The sequence below is a fragment of the Zonotrichia leucophrys genome, chromosome 5 (genome assembly GCF_028769735.1).
Source record: "Zonotrichia leucophrys gambelii isolate GWCS_2022_RI chromosome 5, RI_Zleu_2.0, whole genome shotgun sequence".
Taxonomy (NCBI): Eukaryota; Metazoa; Chordata; class Aves; order Passeriformes; family Passerellidae; genus Zonotrichia; species Zonotrichia leucophrys.
Window position 1 is genome coordinate 41,479,612 of NC_088175.1, and position 22,993 is coordinate 41,502,604.

At 51.6% G+C, this 22,993-nt stretch overlaps 1 protein-coding gene across 1 annotated transcript; it reads right to left on the reverse strand.

Moving 5' to 3' along the window:
- Positions 1 to 828: 828 nt before the first annotated feature.
- On the reverse strand, positions 829 to 16,433 carry CTSD (cathepsin D). The gene is made up of 9 exons (XM_064714765.1): positions 16,215 to 16,433; positions 15,599 to 15,755; positions 13,266 to 13,389; positions 11,543 to 11,661; positions 7,834 to 8,033; positions 6,564 to 6,686; positions 5,277 to 5,421; positions 4,209 to 4,307; positions 829 to 3,557 (listed from the first exon to the last, which is right to left on the reverse strand). Exons 1-9 carry the CDS (start codon positions 16,274 to 16,276, stop codon positions 3,396 to 3,398), a joined length of 1,191 nt encoding a protein of 396 aa, XP_064570835.1. The 5' UTR covers positions 16,277 to 16,433; the 3' UTR covers positions 829 to 3,395.
- Between the last annotated feature and the right edge of the window lie 6,560 nt (positions 16,434 to 22,993).

A 22,993-nucleotide genomic window follows, 5' to 3' on the forward strand; every position in this document is an offset into this window, starting at 1 on the left:
ATTTAGGCATCCTGGGGGAACAGAGGCTCAGGACATGCCAGTAGGGAAATCAGCGAAGCTGTGTGCTTAGATCTGTGCTCAGAAGATGGGATGGGACTTGGCTGCATCCATCTTGCTTATGTAGATGATGCTTTTTTCAAAGTAGGGATTAGCTCTTATCTTCCACCTGGCACATGGGGCCTTCATTCCGCTTCAGTCTCCAGCTCCCATACAGCAGAGCTGGGACTAAAAATTACACAGCTAGGCAAGAGGGATGGATTTTTCCTACATTGTTGAAAAACCCTACACCATGTTCATCACTGGGCTACAGGACTTCCCCAGACTTCACACCTTAGCTGATTTTAGGCCAAACTTAGAAATGAAGTTCTGCTTTGGCTGCTACAGGACTACTCCAAATCCTAAACAGGAACTTGTTCTAATCCTAAGCAGGAGCTTGTTCTAATGGGTCCAGATGATCAGGGGACAGCTTGATTCCCTGTAAATGGACTACCTTTGGCAATACTCAGCTGGGAAGGTGTGGCCCCAGGAGAAGGCTGTAGGCTAGCAGGGACACTGGGAATGCTCGCTGGCCCAGTGGGGCTGCATCAGGCAGGTGGCATTGTCATGTCACCTTGCAGAGGTTATGTTTTAATCCATTGAAATGACAAATCCAACAAGGTCCAAGCATGTTTCCTTATCAGAGAGAAAGGGAGACACCCTTCTGAAACACACAGGAGTCCACACAAGAGTGCAATCAGATGTCCAGGGACAATAGGTCAGGGAGATACAGTCTCTGCACACCCACAAAATTTGTCATCTCAAACCGCAAAAGAATGACCACTCTCAGAGTTAATGGGGAAAATACTGTATTTTCTGTTCAATTTTCTGTGAAGAGACAATTCTGACAGCAAAATAATTTTAAAAAACCAGTCACACGATTAGAGATGGGTTTAAAAATGCAAATAACATAACAGGGGGAAGAGACCTATTCAGGGAAGACTGCAGTGAACTGGTCCTCCAGCCTATCCTAGTGTCACTCAGAGCATCACTCTGGGCCATGCTTTCCCAGGCAGCTGCCTCCTGCCTGCTGACAGACCCGGTCCCCTGGAGTCACTGTGCTGGGACCACACCCAGCACAGCCACGGCCCAAGGGCTCCATCTGGGGCTGCGCTGCACATCCCACTTCAATCTGATGCTGAAGATGTTCAAGCTTCCACCTCACATCAGGTGTGATGTGTTCAGCAGGTACCCAAGAGGCCAACTCTGTCTTCCCATGCTGAAGAAATCCTGGGGCCGGGAAAGGATGTAGCAGAACTTGGAGGAGCTCGGAGCACTTAACTGGTGTGAAACTGAAGATCTCTGGAGAGGTGCTAAATATTTGCTAATTTTGGAGCAGCTACTGAAGATTTTTTTTTTTTGGTAACATGCTACTGTTCTCTGACCAGTCTTAAACAGATGTCCTTTGGTGTCCAGATGCAGAGCTCCAGGTGAAGATTATGAGGAGGCAGAAGGAAGTTTTGGGGAGCAGCATTTGTCACATCTGGGGTTGTAGGGCACAAAGCATGTGTCCCATGTGTGCCTATGCCTGTCCCCACTGTCTATGCCAGACCCCCCAAGGAGAAGCATGGTTATAATGCCAAACTTATTCAACTGGGCAAAACTGTCTATTCATTCACTGCCCAAAGACCTTTCTCAAAAAATTTCTTGGCCCCACTGCTACTGCTGGCAGGATTATGAGCGAATTTTGGGTAGCCAGGATTTTGCCATCTGTTTAGGTTGGTTTGAGGTCATGGCCGCCACGGATCTTATCTTTCTGCCACTCCAAGCTTTGTTCCTTATCTGCTGCCACTCCCTTAACTTCAGGACCTGATCCAGCACACTGGGAAAATGAAGAGAGTCTTTTACTCCCAGCTTAGGGCCTCGGATTCTTGGCAGGCTCTCTTCTGCTTTCCAGTACTGCTTAAAACTAATTTTATCATGCTCCCAGCTCCACCAGTATCTGCCTACCAGTGCCAGCCCAGCAAGCGGCTCCGTGTGCGCAGACCCCAGCTCTCTGGGAGGATCTGTGTGCACAGCTAAACTGGCTAAATCCAAAGCAGGATTGTGCCTCATTCTCTGTGCAACACAGCTGGACATGAACAGACATCAACAGCATTAGTGAAGTGGAAAGCAGGTACAGAGGGTGTTAAAGGCAGTTGGATTTTGGGACAGGGCAGCAGGGAAAGCGAATGTAAGTCCAGCAGCTTCCATGGCATCCTCCTGCCCAGGAGGTTTGCTGGTTCTGCCAACTGTCTCTTGAGTTTTGGGCAGTTCCAAATGCTGTGAATCATGTTTCCAAAAGCTCTTATGTGGCTGACAAACACAGATTTTACCATAATGATTTCAGCTTGTAGATCACTTAGTTGCTTCAGGAAACATTATTCTTAACTCACTAGCTGTGGTTAAAGCTGGGAAGATCTGCTGTTTGGGGAACCTGGGAGAAGGTCACTAAACTCAAGAGAACTTGTGCCACATGACTTTGCTCAGCAGAAGGCTGGACCTTCATGGCCCTGAATTCAAGTTACCTCTATTATAACCTATCTTGACCCTCTTAATATTCATACTGACTGAAAAGCCCCACTGCCTAGAGCCCCCCTACAAACCCATGTCCCATTATGTCAGGGATGTGGACACTATGCCTCCCAGCTCTCTCACTAATGCCATCACTAAACAAAACACACCACCACAGCCCTCAGGCTCTGAAACTCGCCCTCTGGGCACATTACCATGCTTCCCCATCGCTGTAGCCCAGGACATGCTCTCCTAGGACCAAACCTAGCACAAACTCCTTGAGAAATAACCTACTGGTTACTGCCTCAACCTCCAAGGAGGGGTCATAAAGACAGATTCTCCCAGGCCATCCACTCCCCCACTTCATGAATGAAAAAGCAGTAAGAACTGATGTGCAGGACAGCCTTCCCTCATCCCTCTCCCCCAGCACAGAAGACCAAACCCAAGAGATGTAGCACAGCCTCTCTGCATGAACAGATGTGCCAGGGGCTGGCTTCAGCCAGCTGCCCCCCCTCCCCCCAGGAAGGACCCCAGTGCTGGGAGATGTGAGAGGGCCTTGTTTAGCTCTGAGAATCATTCTCAAAAAGAACTACTGGAAGACCTAGCAGTAAAGCAAGGGACTACTCCAGCTGGAGTTATCAGCTAGAGACCTCCCAGCACCACTTACTCAGAGTGGAAAAAGTAGCTAGCAGGGCACTAATGACTATTTTCCATGTAATTTTAAATCTAATTCTGTTTCTTTTTCTTTTTTTTTTTTTCTTTCTCCTTTCCACTCACTGGATTTCTAATACTGGTAACCTTTCTCTACAGCTCCCATGTGTGTGTGTTTAAGTGTGTGTGTGGCAGAGGCAGTGGGGGGCAGCTGTTTAGGCACTTGTGGCAAAGCCAACACGGTTGTTATCACGGTCAAAGGCGGAGTAGTAGGGTCCAATAAAGACATCTCCCAGGATCCAGAGTGGGCCCCCAGGGGGTGGGATGTCCAGGCCTGAAAAGCCACTCATGCAGATAGTCTCTCCTTGTGCAGTCATCTAAAAAGAGGAGTGAGAGCTTTAATTTAAGCAGGCCATTCCCTTTCTTCAACCTTGCAGGCTTGGCAAGAACACCTGCAAGGCTGCCTTCGCTTCAGCCTCTGCCAGACTGAGATCCACAGATTGCCAAAGTGACCCCCAACTCACCACTTCTACAACTGCAAACCCAGCTCCCCCTCCCTTAGCCACAAAAGCATCAAAGCTGCACGTGGCCATAAACCTCCCAGCCCACACAGCTCTGAATTAGAGCCACTGGTGAAGGGCTGCACAAATTGGTCCTTGTGAGCTCATTCAGACGGCTTAAATGACAGACTGGTGGCCTCTGCTATAATAAGGCTGGCCTCATGGCACCAGAATGCAACAGAAAAGAGCTAAATATTTGTTGGAGTGATGCAACAGCTTGCCTCCCCTACCTTAACCATCCTGCTATTCCTCACGAGCACTATGCAGGGGATCTTATTCCTGTGAGACTTTGATGAAGTTATGTGGATCCACCTGCAGTGCCAGCACCCTGAAACCCCAACCTTTCAGATTTCTTCCTGAGCACCAGCTCCAGGACTGTTCTGGCTGCTCTTGTGTTTTGTTGCAGTGGAAGCAAAAGCCAGGCCTTGGGGAAGAAGCATAAGGCTGGAAAAATCTGCCTGGACATACCTTGAGGACATACTGGTCTCCTGTGAGGTTGAAGGACTTCCCTCCTATTTTCATTGAGATGACAGGCAGCGTTGGCACTTTTTCACAGGGGACCATGTACTGAAATTGCAACAGTAAAAGTTTTAGATAGGACCTTCCACGCTCTCCCAAAGTCTTCCTTGAGCAGAGTCACATCTTTGCTGTGGCTTTCCCTAAAACCAGCTCAGCTCAGAGTGCAGAAGCTTGAGCTGGGATAAGCACGCTGCTCCCTGCCTAGGGCGCCAAGTTGAGGGGCAAGAGGGATTTATGGATAGGCATGGAGCCAAGCGATGTTGGATTCAGCTTTTGGCTCTGCTGAGTCCTAGGGTGCCACAGCAGATGTGGCATGGCCAGGGGTTTTTACCAGAGGAGAGGCAGCTGTGGCTCAGTACACAGACAAAACCAGTTTCACAAACAATGGCAAGCCTTGGGGATGATGGCAGGTCTAGGCCAACTGTTGCTGCAGCTTCGGGTCTCTGACACTAAAGAAAAGCCCAACAAATGCTCCTGGCTCTGATTTGGGAGAGTTTTCAGAACAGGCAATTTTTTTCTACAGGGTCTTTATAATCCATATTCTTCCACAATTTTACGGAGGGAAAAGTCTTGTGAGATTAGCTTTGATGGTTGAAAACTTTCATACATAGGATTTCCATTTGCATGAAATATACTTTAATTAAAGTGTCTCTGGACTCATATTAATGTGAATCCTTCGTCTCAGCTGCACCTCAGATCCCTTCTCTTCCACCTTCCAGAGATGGGTGGCAGAAGAGACTCAAAGCTTCCAAAAATTCATGGGACCTAAATGGGACCTTCCTAATTCATGGGACCTGGGTTTTCTACTGTGAGCATGAGTAGGGCAGTGCATGCTGCCCAGGGTGAAGAGATGAAGGGGTCCCTGCTGTGCCAGTGGCTTTTCCAGGAGCACAGCCTGGGAACTAAGATGAGAGGGAGCAGAAGACTAGGGTCTCAACAAGCATTTGGGTACAAAGTAGGGTGCAAGCATAGGTGCTGTTATGGTCATAGACACCCACATTTTCAGCCTGGCCTCACCTCGCCCTTTATAAGTGGTTTTGCACCAATGGCCTGCTGTATCTTCTTCACTTCTTTGGTGGGGCCAGTGATGAGTGAAGTTCCTGTGTCCACGATGGCCTCACAGCCCCCCTCACACACACTTAGCCCATTGGCAACATCCACCCTGGGGAGAGATGCCCAGACATTAGACAACCCTTAAAGGCCTCCCAGAGAAGGCTGCAGGAAGCAGTATGCAGGCAGGCAAGGGAGGGCTGTAAGAGACACCAGGAAGGACAGATGTTCAGAAACACTGATGCAGCACCAACTCAACGCACAGACCCCTAGCTCTCGGTTGTCTGCTCGTGACTGAGCAGGTGCCTTGAAGTGTAACTGCATTTCTGCAGAGACCCTGGATGCTGCCTCGTACCCTGCCTGCTACGCACTCCAGAGCTAGTGTCACAGCTAATGGACATGGGAGAGAGCTAAGGACAATGAATTATGGACTTTTACAGAACTGTGCTGCTGCAGGAAAAAAAGGGTTAAAGGGTGCTGTGACAGCCATGGGCAAGGGAAGGGTTCCTGCGCAGAGAAAAGGCAAGCCAGGAGATGCCTGGCCTCCTCGCCCGCATTGCATTTCACAGCAGCGCAGAAAGACAAAGCCTTCTCGCCAAGGGTCTGCCATACTCTGCCAACGCTGCAGCTCTGGGGGAAAATGAGAACTGAAACGCCGCGCTGGGGAGGGATGCAATTCCCAGGAAAAGGACACACTCTGATCACAGGGCACTTTTAAGTTCCCATCACGTGGGAGAGCTCAGAATAGACCGTGGGGCTGGCGGCCGTCAGCTCAGCCTGCTCTCCTCCCCTGTGCCTCCAACAATGCGCGCTGATTGCTGCGCCGTGCCCTTCAGTCAAGGGCTGCCTTCCTGAGGCCTCATCCTGCTCCTCCGGAGCTGTGTGCAGGACAGCCATGCAGCTCAGGCCTTGCCGAGAGCTCGGCACAACTGGGGCTTCATCTATGGGGCTCGCCCTGCCTGCACTGGCATTTTTCTCTGCTTTGCAGGGATGCAGCAGGCATCCTTTCAAAGGTCACAGGTCAGGGCACAAACAAGAGGAAAGGACTTTGCAGAACATCTCCTTATGGCTTCTGCCTTTTGTCTCCTTCCAGCAACAAACAATCCAGCCCTAGGGTGGGATTTAACCTGCTTTTTTTGGTGTGGATGTGTTGCAGGGATGATTCCTTTTCGAGGAGGGTCTCACTGAAGCCTCAGGCAAGTGTTGTCAGCACATGTGACCCCCTGCACGCAGTCAGGTTGATGGGGAACTTACGAGTCCATGTGGATCTGCCAGTAGGCCTTGCGTGTCACGTTAAACCAGCTGAACTCGCCCTTGTAGTACTTGGGGTCGGTCCCTCCCAGGACCATCTCACCACCAGGTTCACCAGAGGGATCTCTGAAAAACAACACCCAAACCTGTGAACATCAAGGGCAGGGTGAGAACAACCTGCTTCAATGCCTCCCCAAAACACCTGCTGGGGTGTTTAGAGGTGAAGCACAGCATTAACAGTACGGGAAACTGATAAATTATGTCATGCTATGTTCTATCAATATAAGGACAGGTACTGTGAAACAGGCTGGGATGGGGAAATGGGAATATTTTGGCCCAGCCAAAGCATCCTGCAGCTTTTCACCTGATACTTTCTCACAGAAACCTGAAGAAAGTCATGGCAGGGAAGGGGGATGGCAAAGGGGAACTAGGCACTGACACCGGGACTTCCTGAATCAGCTTGTAAAAAGTGCCTGTGCAGGGCTGGACACCGCTGATGCAGGGTTAGGTTATCTGCACTCAACTCTGCCAACCAGCAGCCTTGAAGTGAATCCTCTCAAGGTTACCATCAGATAAGAGCTCACTGCTGAGCAGATGGGAAGAAATATGGTGATGGGGGAGGGCTGGTGCTTGAATGGCCAGCAGCAGCCCTCTCTGCCCTAGGCGTGCTACTTTTTGGGCTGAACCAGTTCAGAGTCACTGCCATGGTGCCAGAAAAGTGATGGGGTGTCCTGTGGGGAGCAGCAGTGGGTGGGAAGGTGCTGGCAGCTGCAGAGGAGGATCTCCCAGGGTGGTGAGAGAGCACTGGCCTCTCATTAGTGATGACTGATAGGGGGGAACATTTGCTGGGGAGGTGACATGGTGGTGACCACATGGCTTACGGATTCTGGCAGCAGACTAGGGCTGTTTACCTCTATAAAGGGGACTGCATTAATATTAATCTCACAAACACAGCCCTGCTTATTTCTATTTCTCTTTCCTCTGGAAACATCCTCTGTCTATTCATCAGTTAAGAAATCTGGTCAGAGATCCATCCAGCTTTTTATCAGTAGAAGAACTGCATTTCTACTTCCTTCTCCTTACTTCAGAGCAGCAAACTTAAGAGATTTTGGCCTGACTGCTCCTGTAAGCAGAACTTGCTGTGACTTCCTCAACTGGGAAGTGCCGTCCAGAATGTAAAACAGCAGATGACAAGAGATGCTACTGGAAAACAGAGAAAAGCCCACTGGGCTTGTCCTCGCAACCAGGAGTGTGCCACCAAACCCAACACTACCTGTTCAGGTAGAAAGAGAACATATTTTTCTCGACCAGCTTCTGTCTCATGACGTTATCGAAGAAAGGCTCGGCGCCCTCCACAGAGATCTTTGGGAATGCCAGGCCCAGGATGCCATCAAACTTGGCAGCGATGAATGTCATGCCTGGCTGCTTTGTGGCCTCCCCAAAGGTCTGATCCAGGATGTTCAAGTCACCAAGCTGCGGGGAGATGGGGAGGGAAGGGAAAAGCAGATTGTAAAGAAAACTGACTCAGGGGACCTGGGTGGTAACAGACCCTCACTGAACACAGGCTGTAGCACATCCCTCAATGTGCTGCCACACTCCTGCCTGCTTCCACCACTGCACTTGCAGGCAGCTGCAGAAACCACTCTTGTCAGGGGAAGAGACTGGCAACTCTGGCTCAGTGGAACTTCCCAAATCCCAGCAAAGCCCAGCATACTTTAAAGAAGAATCCCTTTAGCCTTCTGCAGTGTCCCAGCACTGGCCTTGCTGTTCTGCAGCCCCTCCTCTTTCCACAGAGGACCCATTTCCATTTGTCCCTCCTCCATTTCCTCCTCTATCACTTACTTCATCATTTCCTCCCAGTCTGAAAAGCTCTTGTGCTGTTCCTTTTATCTTCTTCCCCACTCTGGACATCTTCTAAGTCATCTGTGTATCCTACCTCCTTGGGTGCTGCACACATCCTCGGTTGGGAGCACAAATCCCTCCCACCTCTGCCCACAATCCCTGTGATCTCCCCTACATAAGAAACATCCCCAGGACATTGCTGAATCTCTTGGAAGAGCCACCAGCCTGCAGAGACCTCCCGTGAAAGCAGAGAAGGCCCAGACAAGAAAGTGAGGTTGAGCATGAAGCACGAAAATAGCAAAGCAGAGTACTGAGAATTCAAAGGTCATCTCCCTTGCCAGCCATGAGAAGGACTGGCATTCCCCACTGGAAAGCTGAAACGCCTTCCAAGGGCAGATCCCCAGAAAGAAGATGATCAGAGAAAGGAGGATAGCTCTGCTGATGGGGAGCAGGATGCATCTGCTGGCTTCTGGCTCTAGCAGTTCAGGAGGCTTGTGAGCTTCTGGCTGACCAGAGGCAATTTTAGCATCCACACTAGGACAATTTCAGCCTCCCAGCCTGCAGCTAGCAGCCCTGTAGTGAGCCAGGCTGGACTGACAAGCTGGCCTCTCCTACCTGATGGCAGATAACGATCCCTGTAAATTACTAATATGCCCCCCGGGTTAGACAGCACAAGGCTGGGACAGCAGTGCTGCCTTTAATGGTATTGGAGGACTGCACTAGGAAAGGGCGATCGAGCCTTGCGAAAGCTGAAAGCCACAGGGCAGGATGTGGGGGAAGCGCGCACAGCAACGCATCCGCTCGCCAGCGCCTGCCCCACTTGTACAGCCCGGGTTCACAAACGCCACCCCTTGGCACCACCGATCCTCAGCGGCTTGGAGAGTTCAGTGAAGCCTCTGCTTACTGTAAAATGCAATGGACTGATAACACTGAGTGTCAGGTGTGTCTGAATATTGCTCTGCTTGCACATCCCAAGGGGGAGACAGATTTCTGCCCAGTCATGGATATTCTCAACAGACCCTGCCTGCACTTGGTCCACAGCAGGGCTGAAACCTAAGACCATCTTTAGCAGAGTGCTCCTGCCAGGTCACAGATCCTTTGTCTCTGTCTCTTGGCTGGCTCCTGCCCTGAAACTGAGCAACCAAAAACCATGACCAGTGGATAGCTGCGTGGTGGCCACCCTCCAGCACTTTGCAGATGGGTGTCAGCACTCCACAGCTCACCTGACCTCCTTGTTGGTGGCCTCAGCCAGTTATTAAGCACTGGATGGCAAAGACAGACCAAGAAGTGAGGGCCTCTAAGGCACAGCCTGGCACCAGGGCTTGGGATGTAGAGGCACAAGGGAGAGGCAAGGAAAGTAATCTGTGCAGTGTATCTGCACTGCAGTCATGGGAGAGGCACTGTGCCCCATGGTCAGCTAAGTTTCCTCTGCTGTCCTTGAAGGACATCCCAAGGTTGGGCTGTGATAAAGAGATGAGATGTCTGAGCAGCAGAGGGCTGGCTGAACCTGCTGCTCTTTGGAGAGTGCAGAGTGCAGAGCTACAGGCATTGCTCCTCCACAGAATGAGAGAGGATGTTTGACATGAGCTCATCACCCTCTCAAAAACCCATTAGGGCTGAGGGACTCTGACTACCTGCCAACAAGCATCTTTTGGTCAGATGTTGGGGCTACCAGAGGTTGCTGTGGCTGCTTCCACCCACCAGAATGGCTGGAGCCAAGAGGGTCACCCTGAAGGTTATTTCAGTGTCTTTCTTTCAAGACTATACCTGACTGGGAGCTTGCCTACAACATGTAGTGCATCAGAGGATGCATCCGTGCGTCCAAGCAGAAGGTCCCTGACCCTCAGTCACCCCTGCTCCTGCCTACTACAAGTGGGACATTGCTCAGCTCCATGGAAGAGGTTTCTCTTCTTGCAGACAGAAACAAAATGGTACAAGCTGTGCTGTCTGACAAGAGGCATCCCCACTTCCCAAACAAACTGAGGCACAAAATCCTTCCTCTCAGCTGCTGGGAAATGGAGAACTAATCAGCAAACAGGGACTAGGGTGACAATTACAAATAAAAAAAAAAAAAGAGAAAAAATGGCAATCTTCTTTCTGACTCATTTCAGTCCTTGCATTAAGCCCACACTTTCTAAGGACAATGAAGTTTGCTGTTTGCCTTACTGCATCCATCTCTGGATGCAGCATAGAGGCAACAGTTGATGCTTCCAGGCTAGCCTGAAATCTTCATGCTGTAAGAACTGGCTAAAGAGTGCATCCTGCAAGAGTCACACACTTTAAGCTTCTCCTGGATACATTTTGATTCTGATGAAATTGGTAAACCAGTACTTTCAGCTGAACCTAAATAGAAACCTCCAAATCCCCAGATTTATGTGCTTATTCAAAACTTTTGCTTTGTTTCTCCCCCCGCTGCAAAGCAAACATATGCTCTTATCCCTGCCAGGAGAGCAAGTAATCTGAGAGCACATGCACCCCTGACGTTTGGCAGCTGGCAAACTCTACCGAGCATCTGTACCTGGGAGGAAGTCATGAAAGGCACTTGTCCTTCACAGGACAGAAAGCTCAAGCTTTGCTTGCTGAAAAGCAAACTGTGAAGCAACCACCACACAGGTAACTCAAGCTGCACACTGAATACTCCCAAGGGTGTTACCTAGTCTTTATAAGCATAAGCACCAGTTCGTGACGTGAGACCAGGATGGGGCAGTAAAGAGACCTTTTCTGGTCTGTGTTTGGGCAGCTGCCCACGTGGGCATCCACTGATGTGGGGATATTGGCCAAGAACAAGCTGGGCACCACCAGCAGTCTGTGCAGTGGTGTTGGAATATGCTTGGGCTGGTAAATTTTTGGGGTCACAAGGAAAAGTATTGGAGGGATGGCCAGAGATGATGTTTGGAGGGGCACCATGTGAGCAGTCCCCACTCTAAGCCCGCCGACCTGCAGATTAATACCTTCTCCCTTCTCAGCCTGCCATGGTTATTGCTACCTTAACAGACATCATTACCATGTCATTTCAAAGGACTTGGAAACACAGCACTGAAGGATGTTTCATAAGAGTGGGACACTCAAGAAAGGAGATCCATTGAAATCTAACAGCCCCAAGCTCTCTACTGAAAGCAGTCTGGGCAGTCATGACTCACCGTGACCACGTCTTGGCTGAGGTACCCGGAAAGGCTCCCTGTCCCATAGTGGATGGCAAACTTGGTGCCGTTCTTCACATAGGTGCTGGATTTAGAAGAGTCATACTTGTGGTGCACCACTGCAGTTGGGAAAGGGGACACAAGGGGACACACAGCATTAGTGCTCCTTTATACCTACGGCTCCCCAAAACCTAGCCCCACACCATCCAGTTTATCCAGACAAATGGACACTCAATGAGAAGTTGGGCCTGAACCCAGGGTTGGCCAAGCCCAGATAGCTTAACAAAGCATTTCCAGTGTCTGGGGAATTAGGTGGGCAGATCCAATTCAGGCTGTTAAATCCGATTTGGCCGTTGGGTATTAAAAGCCTAGAGGTTATGTGGTTGGTGTGGTGTGTTAGTCAGCAGAGCAAAATGTATCCCTCCACATGCCATGGAGAACCAGGGTGGCTTTAAATATAGTCTGCTCAGGGCAGGAACATTTTCACCTCATGGACTTACGCGTTTCTTTTACTAGGAGTAGCTGGAATTTTTCAAAAATTGTTTTTAGTACAGGAAGAACTCAAAATATCCCTTTATTTTCAGAGAAGGGCTTTTCCCTAGCCTAAGCTGCTTTTCCCCTTGGCTGGGTTGGGAGCTGTAGGATATCCCTAGTTTTATGGGCAGGCAGATTCCGCCTCCCCAGACTCCTCCCAAGTCACGAGCTGGCCAGCGCAGTCCCATGGCTGGCTGCTAAGGGTGCACACAGCAGCTGAGGATGAACCAGCTGAGCCCTGCACAAAGTGACAGAGCTACACAAGGAGTTTCCCAGCTAGGCTGTCTGGGTCCCAGTTTGAATTCCAGTCTGGCAGGAGGTTAAGCCCCTTGTATATTCATAAAATGAGCCCTTTGGTCCCAGCACCTCCCAAAGCACTGCCTTGAGAAACCATCTCCCTGCTACAAATCAGGAACCCCCTAGGCATACCAGGTCTGAACCTCACCACCCTGTCAGTGTCCTAATCTTGTTTCACATATGCAAAGAGAAGGTGTCTGTACAAGAAGTCCAAATTTCCACTCTACTCCCAATGAGCACTGTGGAATGCCTTTCATGGTTGCAGTTGTTGACTCCACAGGTTTCTCCACTTTGCTAAAGCAGCACAACCAGCGGCTTTTGAATGGCATTTTGCCATAGCTGGGTTTGACATCTTCAGCTGTGGAAGTTTACTGCATAGGAATGCCACAGAATAAAAAAAAAACTTGCAGTCCCTAAGACATTCTCATTTCATTGTGCCTACCTGGCTCTCGTTAATTATAACTCCATAAACATGCACACACATGCTCTGTGCAGCAATAAACCAGAAACTAGGACAGTTTGTATCAGATCTGGCAAGAGGCTGACTTAAAAAAGTCAGCCTTGTGCAATGGGATAACAGCAGCATTGGTCTATAATTTGGGGAGAAACATCACAGTCGATGATGCTGCTCCCCTGCTGTAGGGCTGAAGCTGTTGGAGAAGATTTGGCCCTGTATAGGGGCTACTTGGAAAAGAAAAAACCCAGGAAAGGACTAATGAAGGATGGATGCAGGAAGCTGGGATTGTATTTCCAGCTCTCGCCCTAAAAAGCCCATCAGCCTCTGGCAAGTCCTTTCACGCTGCTGCCTCAGTTTCTCCATTTGCAATGCAAGGCTCTGCATTTTGCAGGAAGGAGAAGCTGATTAGCAGCTTCTGGCACCCATGACACTTACTGCAGGCGATGTCCAGCAGGGAACAGTGCACGGATGGCACCCAGAGGTTGGAGGAGCCAGTGTCAAAGATCACGGTGAAATTCTGGGGGGGTGTTCCGATACCGATCACACCGAAATACTGGGCCTGCAAAGCAGAAGAAGGGAACCATAAGCAGAGGCAGCTGGCTGAAAGCAGGGATTAGAGATCAAAAAATCTCTTAGGGTTGAATAGAGGATCAGCTTCCTATCTAGACATTGCCCTCCTCTTGGTTTTGGCACCGATGGGTTCCCAACCTTCTTCCTCTGGAAGGGAGGCTCCCCTTCAGCGTTCATTACAGCGGGTGTGAAAAGGATAAATTGAGGACAAGTGGGATGGGCGTGTGCGGGGGAGGACATTTGGGGCATGGAGACAGAGAAGAAGAGAAGGGGGAAGGTCTGCAGGCTAGCAGTTCACTACAAGGATGAGAAAAAATGATGGAAGGAAGCCAAGCAAAACACCTGCGTTATTGAAAAGCTGAAACTGGCTGGGAAGCTGCTTTGCTCGTGGCTTTGCAGAGAAACTGTGGGCTGCAGAAAGCAGCAGCACTGCCCACTGCAGGTGGAGGTACAGCTGCTGGGGGCTTTGGTGCTTGCTGGTGAGCTCTGGGAATGGGGGGGAATAAACAAATGCTCAGTCTCGACAGGTGGAAAACTGGAGGAGTGGTGGGAGCAAAGAGCATGAGCAGCACCACCAGAGATGCATTCAGGCCTCCAGTGTGAAAGACTGGGAGAAGTCCCTGTAGCACAGGTATCTTAGAGCACACCTTTGCTCTAAGACTACATTTTTGCTGGGACTGGAAGAAACCTGAATGGCTGAGTTCTTGGCAAAGTATCCCTCTCTCCACAGAGGTGAGGATGAATGGAGAATGCTAGGCAGGTGCTACATGGACTCATTTTTCCCCAGTCCTCCCAAACAAGCAGGGAGCTGTGTCCTGCCTGGTGGGCACCTGGTTCAGGGCTCTGAAGAGAAGGCTGGAGAAGCAAGGGAAGTCAGCCAGTAGCCTTTCCAAACCCCACGTGTACTTAATAAAGAGGGGGGGAAAGGGGGGAAGGGAAGAAAACAGGATTATCAAAGCTGTTCACCTCCTGTGCGCTCAGTTTGCAAGGCTTGCTCACTAATTAACAATCCATTGCAACACTGCAATTAGCCATAATGGGGAGGAGCACTTGCTTCCAGTGGTTCTGTAATTATTGCTGGGGCTTGAAAATTAACCCCCGGTACAGTGGCTCTGTTTGTCACACACACAGACCCATGAAGGGTCCCAGGGCAGGAAGCACACGAGGCAGGCTAGCGGGGTTTGTCCCAAGAATTCATTTGGCAGCAAAAGTATTCTCAGCCAGGCTGGGAGGGACGCAGCAGTCCTTTATCTGCCACCACAGGTTGGATTGGTGCCTCTGTGACAAGGGAAAACAGTGCTGCCCTGAGTGGCGGTCTGAGCCAGTGGCTGCAAGAGACAGCACCGTGACACAACTGCTCGCCCTGGCTTTCAACACTGCCAACTGAAACACCGGTGGCCCTTCCCAGGACAGCACGGCGCTGGCTGGGTGACAAGAGCCTCTGGGGAAAGGCAGCAGGGGAACATAGGCTGAATTAATGCCTAAATACCCGGGCCCAGGTTTATTCTGCCAGCCAATGCTCATACCCTACACTGCCCGGTAAGGAACCCTGAAATAGTAAACCCCACACGTGTCTGGCAGCAGGGCAAGGGCAAACTTCATGCCCTTTATCTGGCTTCTCTTTCCGCCACCACCCAGCTCGCTTTGCTCCTTAAGTTGCTGACAAGAAAGTAGAGATAAAGGCTTTTCCCAGGGCAGCGCAAAAGATGAAGGATAGTGAGAGGAAGGGTCCTGCATCCCCAGGACCATAGTAAGCTACCATCCTCAAGGAGTGGAGCATGATTTTTATGCCCCTGTCTTGCCAAAAATAGAGTCCAAATGTCCAGAAGATGATAGGAAGGATTGTAAGTGAGCAGGCCCCTATTTATGATGGTTAATTAGTGACAAAGGGGAAAGGAAATAGGTCACAAACTGAAAAGCTCCTGCTTGGGTGGCAGTGGGTTGTTTGTTATTGTTATAATTACTAGTATTAGTATTTTTAGTTTAGTAATAATGGGAAGCACCTTCTGGTACCCACTCACTAAGCCACGGCGATGCGTTAATCTGTCCTAGAGGATCAACATCTCTCCCTCCTTTGTCTTCCTGGCTGGTGGCAGGCTGGCATGTCTCACCCCACCTGGGATGGTACCCCTACAAGTGACACTGTGCTGGGGTCCGCTGCAGTGCAGGGGATGGTCTGCAGGGGGGTTGTTACTCACATCCATGTAGTTCTTCAAAATCTCCGGAGTGGGTTTACCCGCCTCGACAAAGCCCAACTTGTACTTGATGGACTCAGTGATGGCATTCATATCCGGGATCTCACTGCCCGCCTCTTTCAGGATCCGCCGCATGGAAGGGAATTTGGTCAGGGGGATCCTGTGTGGGGACGGCAAAGACACACCTGTTAAAGGGGGGGTGTAGGGCAAGGATACCTAGGGAAAGGGGGCAGCAGGGCTCCACTCAAAACAGGGGACGCGCCAGCACGAGGTGGGTGAGGTTTGGGCTCCTGCCAGCGCCCTATGCCAGATGCCCCTTGCCGCGCTGCGTTCGGTGTTTTTCCCAAAGCCAGGGGATAGCGGGAAAGGCCGGCGGGCTGCCAGAGGGTCACCAGGTGCACGGGAAGCTGGGGCAAGGCCCCTCCATGCGCAAGATGGGGGGGATGTTCCGAACCTTCCCCTCCTTGCGTCGATGGAGGGGGAGCCACCCGCTACGGAGGGCTGCGAGAGGAGCTCGGAGGGCACCGCTGCAGCAGCACCGGGGGTGCTTCTCCCATGTTCCCATGTCCCCCGCCAACCCGGGGGGCTCAGCAGCCCCTGAGGAACCCCCTCCGCTCACCTGATGAGGGCGGCGCAGGACCCGGCCAGGGCGAGCAGCAGGAGGAGGCCGCGGGGGCCCATGGCGGCGATGGCGCTGCTGGCGGTGGTGGCGAGGGGTCAGAGGCTGGAGGTCCCGACGCTGAGAGGCCGCGACGCCGCTCCCGCTGTCCGTCCCTGTTTTTGTAGGCACAGCGGCCCCTCTCCACGGATTTCAGGAGTCAGCTGACGGTCTAAAATTGCAACCAGCGGCGTCACGTGAGGGCGGGCCGGGGCGGGGAGCGGGGATCGGGCGCGGGGCCGGGGGCGCCGCCTCACGGCTCCCCCCGGGCTGACCCCCGGCGCCTCGGGCCGTGACTCAGCCCCCGGGAAAGGGGAATAAACACTGTGAAATCAGTCACGAGATGCCTGCCCGGCCGCGCGTGCCCCGTTCTGGACTGCCTTTAGCTTCCTCCTGCTGGGATGGGTTTTTTTTTGTTCTTTCCAGATTATCTGGCGTTTTTTCTCCCTGGGGAGTGGAGAGGGGGGACCCGGGACACACGCACAGCCCCAGGCAGCAGACCCCCAGTTCCTCGTGGGGCTCGGCTGCTCAGGGACCTCGGCCACCCTGCCACCCGCTGTCACCACTGTGCAGCATTCAGGGTGTCACTGTGCACCCCTGCCCAGGGGGCCCTGGCAGCCCCCCAGCCCCGTGTTTCTCCCTGGCCACAGGACACCTCCACTTTGGGGCACTCCAGTCCCTCCGAGCTGGGTGTTTCTGGAGCAGATGGGCATATCCTAGGCCACAGCTTTTTTGGGAAGAGCAGTGGGGGCCCGGGAGGGGATGTCAAGTCATATCTGCCACTCCTCAAAATGCATTGTGGTGGTACTGTGCAACCTGCAGCCACTGAGAATGATGCTGGTGCAGGGCAGAGCCTGGGGGGACACCAGCCACCAGCAATCCCTGAGGTCTGCCCCCTCCTCAAAACGCAGACTGAGTACTGGGATGGGCTCTACACCACCACCGGAGTGTCGTAACGGCGCTCAGAGGTGCCAAGCCACCAACTCAGGAGGCCACAGCTAATTCCTGTCCAGTTTCCTGTGACAGCTCCTACAGAGCCACGAGACCTGCTAGAAAAACAATAAAAATTAAATCGGATTTACAGACATTTTCCCTTCCAAGTCCTGAGGGCTGGAGTGGCTTGTTTTCTGCTGTGCTTGTGCCTAGTCCTGGGGATGGGAAAGCAGCAGCCTGTGGGACGAGCTGGGCACTGCTGGAGTGGGGGACCCCTAGCTTTGTGATGAGGTTCCTGTCCCTCTCCCATCACATTCGTGTTCATGAAACTTCTGTAAAATTACTGGGTCATGTCACTGGCACCTCACTTGCACCAACTCCTTCCCACACTCTGTCCCTAAGCCTCTTCCATCCTCCCATGGCCTCACACAGGACCTTGCTGCCCTGGGTCTGTGCATGCTACCCCCCCCAACTGTGATCCATCCCAAACATTTTAGAGGGCATTTCTACCCTGGGCTGTATCTTGTCCCATGAGCTCTCCAAATTGCCCCATCTTGGTCAAGCTGATGGGCTTCGGGAAACCTGCTGCCTGCCTGTGGGGCACAGCTGCCATTGGGATGAGGATTTCTGGAGCGATCGCTGGAGGCATTGGTTGAACCTGGTGGGTCCCGTTATTTTGGCCAGCACCTGCTTCCCGCTTCCCTCCTGGCCCTGCGGGTGTGTGGTCAAGCTGAGTGCCACTGACCATGAGTCAGCACAAAGCATTGCCCTCCCGGCCCCGAGGCACTGCATGACTCAGCAAAATCCCGTGTGGCTCATTCGGGCAAGGGGCCAAGGCATAGCGGGTCTGCAGCACCGGCAGCCTGACCCCAGAGGCATCTCTGCTGCTGCTGCTGCTGCTGCTGAGGGCTCCAGCTCACAGTCTCCTCATCTCATCCCCCTGGATGCTCGTGGGCAGGAGTGGGTCAGACATAAACCCGCCCCACTGTGGCCCCATCCAAGCAAACCCACCCTCACAAAGGGCTCTAAACCCCTTTACAAATGTGCTTTGCAGGCAAAAAGGAGAGCCCTGATGCCAGGCCCAGGCCTCCCTTATGTCCCTTATAGGTTTTCCTGGAGCCTGTGGCAGAGTAAGTGAAGTACCAGTTCTCCTCCCTTCTCTTTGAAGTGGCTGGGAAACTGTAGCTGGCCAGAAAACCTGCACCTTGGCCTCCAGGCTGGGGCACCTATGGTAGCACCTCCTTGAGCTTTTCCAGTCTGGCCAGTCTCTGCTAGAATCCCATGGCTGTGGAGTGGGCTCCAGAGTGCAGGGATGGGCCGGTGAGTACAGCATACGAGTCACGTACCATCACACAGGAAAGTGCTTCAGCAAAGAACTCTGGACCCAGGCTGTGTCTGTGTCTTTGATTCCAAGAGATTAGAGGCAAGCTTTGCTGTTATGAATGAGCCTTTGCTTGAGCTTCCTGGTAGCAAGTCTTGTGTCTTCACGTGGGACTGCTCTCATACCAGTGCGAGAGGGTCGCTGCTTTTTGAGCTAAGTGACTTATATGTCCCATGTTTCCAATGGTTTATTGGGAAAAAGGGAGAATGGAGCTGTGTCAAGGAATGTTACAGTAATGATCCTCTCCTGGATGCTTGCAGGATGGGAAGGGACTGGGGGTCTTATCCTCCGAGTTTTTAATCTGTCTCTGTCCCTTGGCCCCAGTAGTTTTGTAGCTGACACTGCAGTGCCTACAGGCTGGGAGGCCAGTGGCTCCAGCAAGGAGACAGGATTTCTGCATTCAGGCTCCCTCAGCACCTCTGTGGAATGTTTGCCCTGATGTTAAAGCCTTGAGAAGTACAGTGGGTATGTTTAACCAGGAGCTGGGAGCACGTCTGGGTGTTTATAGGCTGGGACCGTGAAAGTTGCACCATATTATCTTAAAAAGATAGAGTAGCGCGAGCCTGGGCTTAGGGGTTTTTACACACTTTTCCTTGTTTGTGGAGCAAACAGGGAGTGCCGTGGCTGAGGTATCTAGAGAAGGTGAGACACAATGGAGGGGTCTATCCTTCCTCACTCCTATTTTTGTCACAATGGATGAGCCCCTTTCCTTACTGCTCTGTCTCCCTAGCCCCCTGCATCCCCTGCGGCTCCAGGGGTGAACCAGCACATCTTCCCTGGCAGCCCCAGCTGTGGGTGTGGGGTGACACACCCCTGGGGCCGGGCCATGCTTTTGCAACCTCCCTGCCTGCCTGCTTGAGAGGATTCCCAAGGTGGGGTCAAATGACTCAGCTCCAATAGCTCCAGTTGGGAAGAGCACCCCAGCTCTGGGAGATTGGGGTCTCCTCTGCAAGTGACACCTGGCTGTCCCATCTGCCCTTTGCCCCACAGGCAGGGACCTCATGCAGCTTAGTTTATAAACATAGAATCCTTTAGGTTGGAAAAGACCCTTAAGATCTTCAGTTCAACCAGCAACACAGTACTGCCAAGCCCCCCACTAAACCATGTCCCTAAGCGTCACATTTGCATGGCTTTTAAATGCCTTCAACAATGGTGGTTCCACCATTTCCCTGACCAGTCTGTTCCAATGCCTGATCACCATTTCAGGGAATAAATTTTTCCAATATCCAGTCTTAAGCTACCCTGGCACAACTTGAGGCCATTTTCTCTCATCCTGTCATCTGTTACCTGGGAAAAAAAGCTCCCACCTCACTGCAATCCCCTTTCAACCAGTTGTAGAAAGTGATGAGTCCTGAGCCTCCTTTTCTCCAGATTAAACACTCCCAGCTCCCTCAGCCTCTCCTCATAGGACTTGTGCTCCAGACACTTCACCAGCTCCACTGCCCTTCTCGGGACATGCTTCAGTGCCTCAATGACTTGCTTGTAGTGAGGGGCCCAGAACTGGGCACAGGACTTGAGTTGCAGCCTCTCTGGCAGCAGTACAGGGGGACAGTCACTGCCCTAACCCTGCTGGCCACACTATTTTTGATATAGGCCAGGATGTCACTGATTTTCTTGGCCACCGGAGCACACTAGCTCATGTTAAGTTTCAAATGCCTTATTTTGGGGGGGCTCTAGCAGGTCTCCCATTTGCAGTTTGGCAGACCTCTGCCAGGGTTGCTGCAGTGGTCTATTTGTCCTTACACATGGCTGTGTGTTTGCCTTCACCCTTTCCTCAGTGTTTTTTCCCTAAATTTATTTATTGCAGCAGCACCAATGTTGTGGACTGCAATGACCTACAGGGCAAGGAAAGCTTCAGTTCAGAGATGAAGATTATTTTTTTGCTCAGCTGTGGGTGGGATTTTTAGAGGGCGTCTTCAAATTCAAGAAAATGCATTTCTGATTTTGAAGCTCACTGCTAAAAGGAAAGAAAACCATTCTGTCTGAGCCGAGCAGAGCCTACGTGTGCACAAGCCTGGGCAAGTCTGGTTTCAAGCAGTCTGCCTCTGCTGGTGCTGGTGCTGGTGTGAAGGTGCTGGATGCAGCTCATTAGTGGAGCCTGATTCACCATCCCTGAGATCCCAAGGGAAGCAGTAGTAACTTTTTCCCGGCACAGTGCCAGGACTTCACCCACTCCCTGCACCGTTTCCTAAACTGATGTACAATTCACAAGGTGAGGGTGCGTTTTGCAGTGGCACTGGCACATCCCAAACTACACCCTTTTTCAGGGTAACACCCACAAAAGCAAGACTAAATGGTGGTTTAGTAGCAGTTCTGGGTGGTGGGAAACCTGGGAGCAGAGGAGGGGTTGCACTGAGCACAACAAGGTGACTCATGCAGCCCTGGCCATTGTGTCCCAGTGCTGTGGGCACTGGGGAAGATGTTCCTGGCATCATGGGTGGTGGCAATCCCCAGTCCATTCATGCTGGCTGGCTGGGGCTGGTTTGGAGGCAGGGCAGGCCAGCAGCCTGCTGAAACATGTTCTGGCTGCCATCATGGGCTGCAGTGACCTAGGGGAAATGCTAAGTGCAGTTGCAGAAGGCCAAGGCTGATATTTTTTTCTTTGGTGTCCCTTATGCTGCAAGCTGTGATCCTGCTGGCAGGTGAGGGTGGCTCACTGGTGGCCCTGTGACACAACTGGATGTCATAACAGGCCGGAGCCCTGAGTATGGCTCCATCCTCATCAGGGCCATTTGCAGCAGCCTTCAAACGTGGAGTGTTTTCATCACATCTTGCTCTTCCATATTTTTCCTAGCTATTTAAAAACAAAACCTAGAAAGGGTTTAATAAGTGAAATATATTTACTGTCTTTAAGATTCTGAGCTGCTCTGGTGTCTTTACTAGAGTTTACTTACACATTACCTTGTCTCAGTGGGCTGCTGCCAAGCTTGACATCGCCTGTCCCTGTGTCCCACGCATTTCATGGCCCTGCCCAAATCCTTGCCACCCCCACACCACCTGCCCGCTCCTGACCCTGCTCGGCGTTGGATGTTCTTCGTCATCCCCCTGGCCCATCCTCTCCCACGGCTAGTGACACACCTGGCACCCACCTTGGGGAGGAGGAGACCTGCCTCTCCCTGGCTGCAGGCCCTGTCTGCTCCTCAGGGCAGGGATCTCATGTTGTTTGCCTCACCTGAGTTATTTTGCAGCAGGCTGAAATTGCGAGGGATGGGCAACAACAATCCTGGCAGACCCTGGCAGCAAGGCAGCGTGACCCGTGGCTGACAGGATGGGGTGATAAGTGACAATGATAGTATTGATTCATCCCCACCCACGCCAGGATGTGATGGGGAACACAGGGACCCAACTCACCTTGTCACCACCTTGGGCAATTCCTGCTTCTGTCCCCCATGTAAGCCTGACTTGGGACGGGGGGTATTGGCATGCTGGTGGGGTTTTCCATCATGATGCAGAGAAGTGCCTCCAGCCACCTCCAAGCACACATTTCATTTCATTTGCCAGCACTAGATGTCATTTAATTATTTCCTTTGGTTTCCAGCAGAAGCTGCCCTAAGATGACCATCATTTATACAATCATGTCTCTTCCACATAACAAAACACTGAAGCAACTAACACTTCTGATCCTGAGAGGAGTGTGAGGTCAGAAAGATGAGGGTCAACACCCCATTGCAAGCCAAGAATCAGCTTAAAAGTTGCAATGTGTTTTCTTGGAATGGGAGCAACCAGCTCTCACTGGTGATTTGGTAAGTCAGTCTGGACCTCCTGGGGCAGTTTCTGCTGTGTCAATATTTCCACAAAGGCTCTGAATTCTAATTTATTGTCACCTTTCAGCTAAGCACCATCTTTACTTGCCACCACAGCCACTATTTTAAGTGTGACTGCCTGGGGTTAAGATCTTGAAACCAGTTTTAAGCACGTTGGCAAACACAGTCTGTGGCTTTGCACACCCTCTCTCTGACCTTCTACATGCACAACAGCCTGTTAATAATTTTTTGCAGCGTGGGACGTGGCATCTAGGCCTCTCTGGCTGAGAACTCCTGAGTATTTCTCAAGGTACACTGCCACCAGGGTGACTTAGGGTTAAGGTTATGGTCAAAAATCTAAAGATGCCTTGCTCAGTGCTCATGATCAAAGGTGCTTGTAGGTTAGGGAGGTGTGGGAGCATCCTTGGCAGACACTGCAACTGCGCCCAGGTCCTGCAGCCTCCAGCATCCTCTCCCTCTGCAGCCAGGAGTCAATGAAGCTGAACAGCTCGGACACTATCACTGCAGATCTCGATTAGCAGATAAATACCCGCCAATCTTCCCTCCCTGCAGTACCACCGTTTCATAAAACCCTTTCTCTTGCTTAGCACTGAGTTGTTTTGTTTTTAGCATTGCAACCCTAAATTGACTGGTGCAGTGAGGGAGGGATTAAGGGCACGGTC

What these genes read in the sequence shown, in the direction of transcription:
- CTSD (XM_064714765.1), bottom strand. Translation starts at nt 16,276, where the DNA reads ATGGGCCCCCGCGGCCTCCTCCTGCTGCTCGCCCTGGCCGGGTCCTGC. An exon ending in TCAGCCAAGACGTGGTCACG is followed by an intron (nt 8,034 to 11,542) that starts GTGAGTCATGAC and finishes ATCTCCCCGCAG; the next exon opens with CTTGGTGACTTGAACATCCT. An exon ending in TGGCAGATCCACATGGACTC is followed by an intron (nt 5,422 to 6,563) that starts GTAAGTTCCCCA and finishes ATCTCTCCCCAG; the next exon opens with GGTGGATGTTGCCAATGGGC.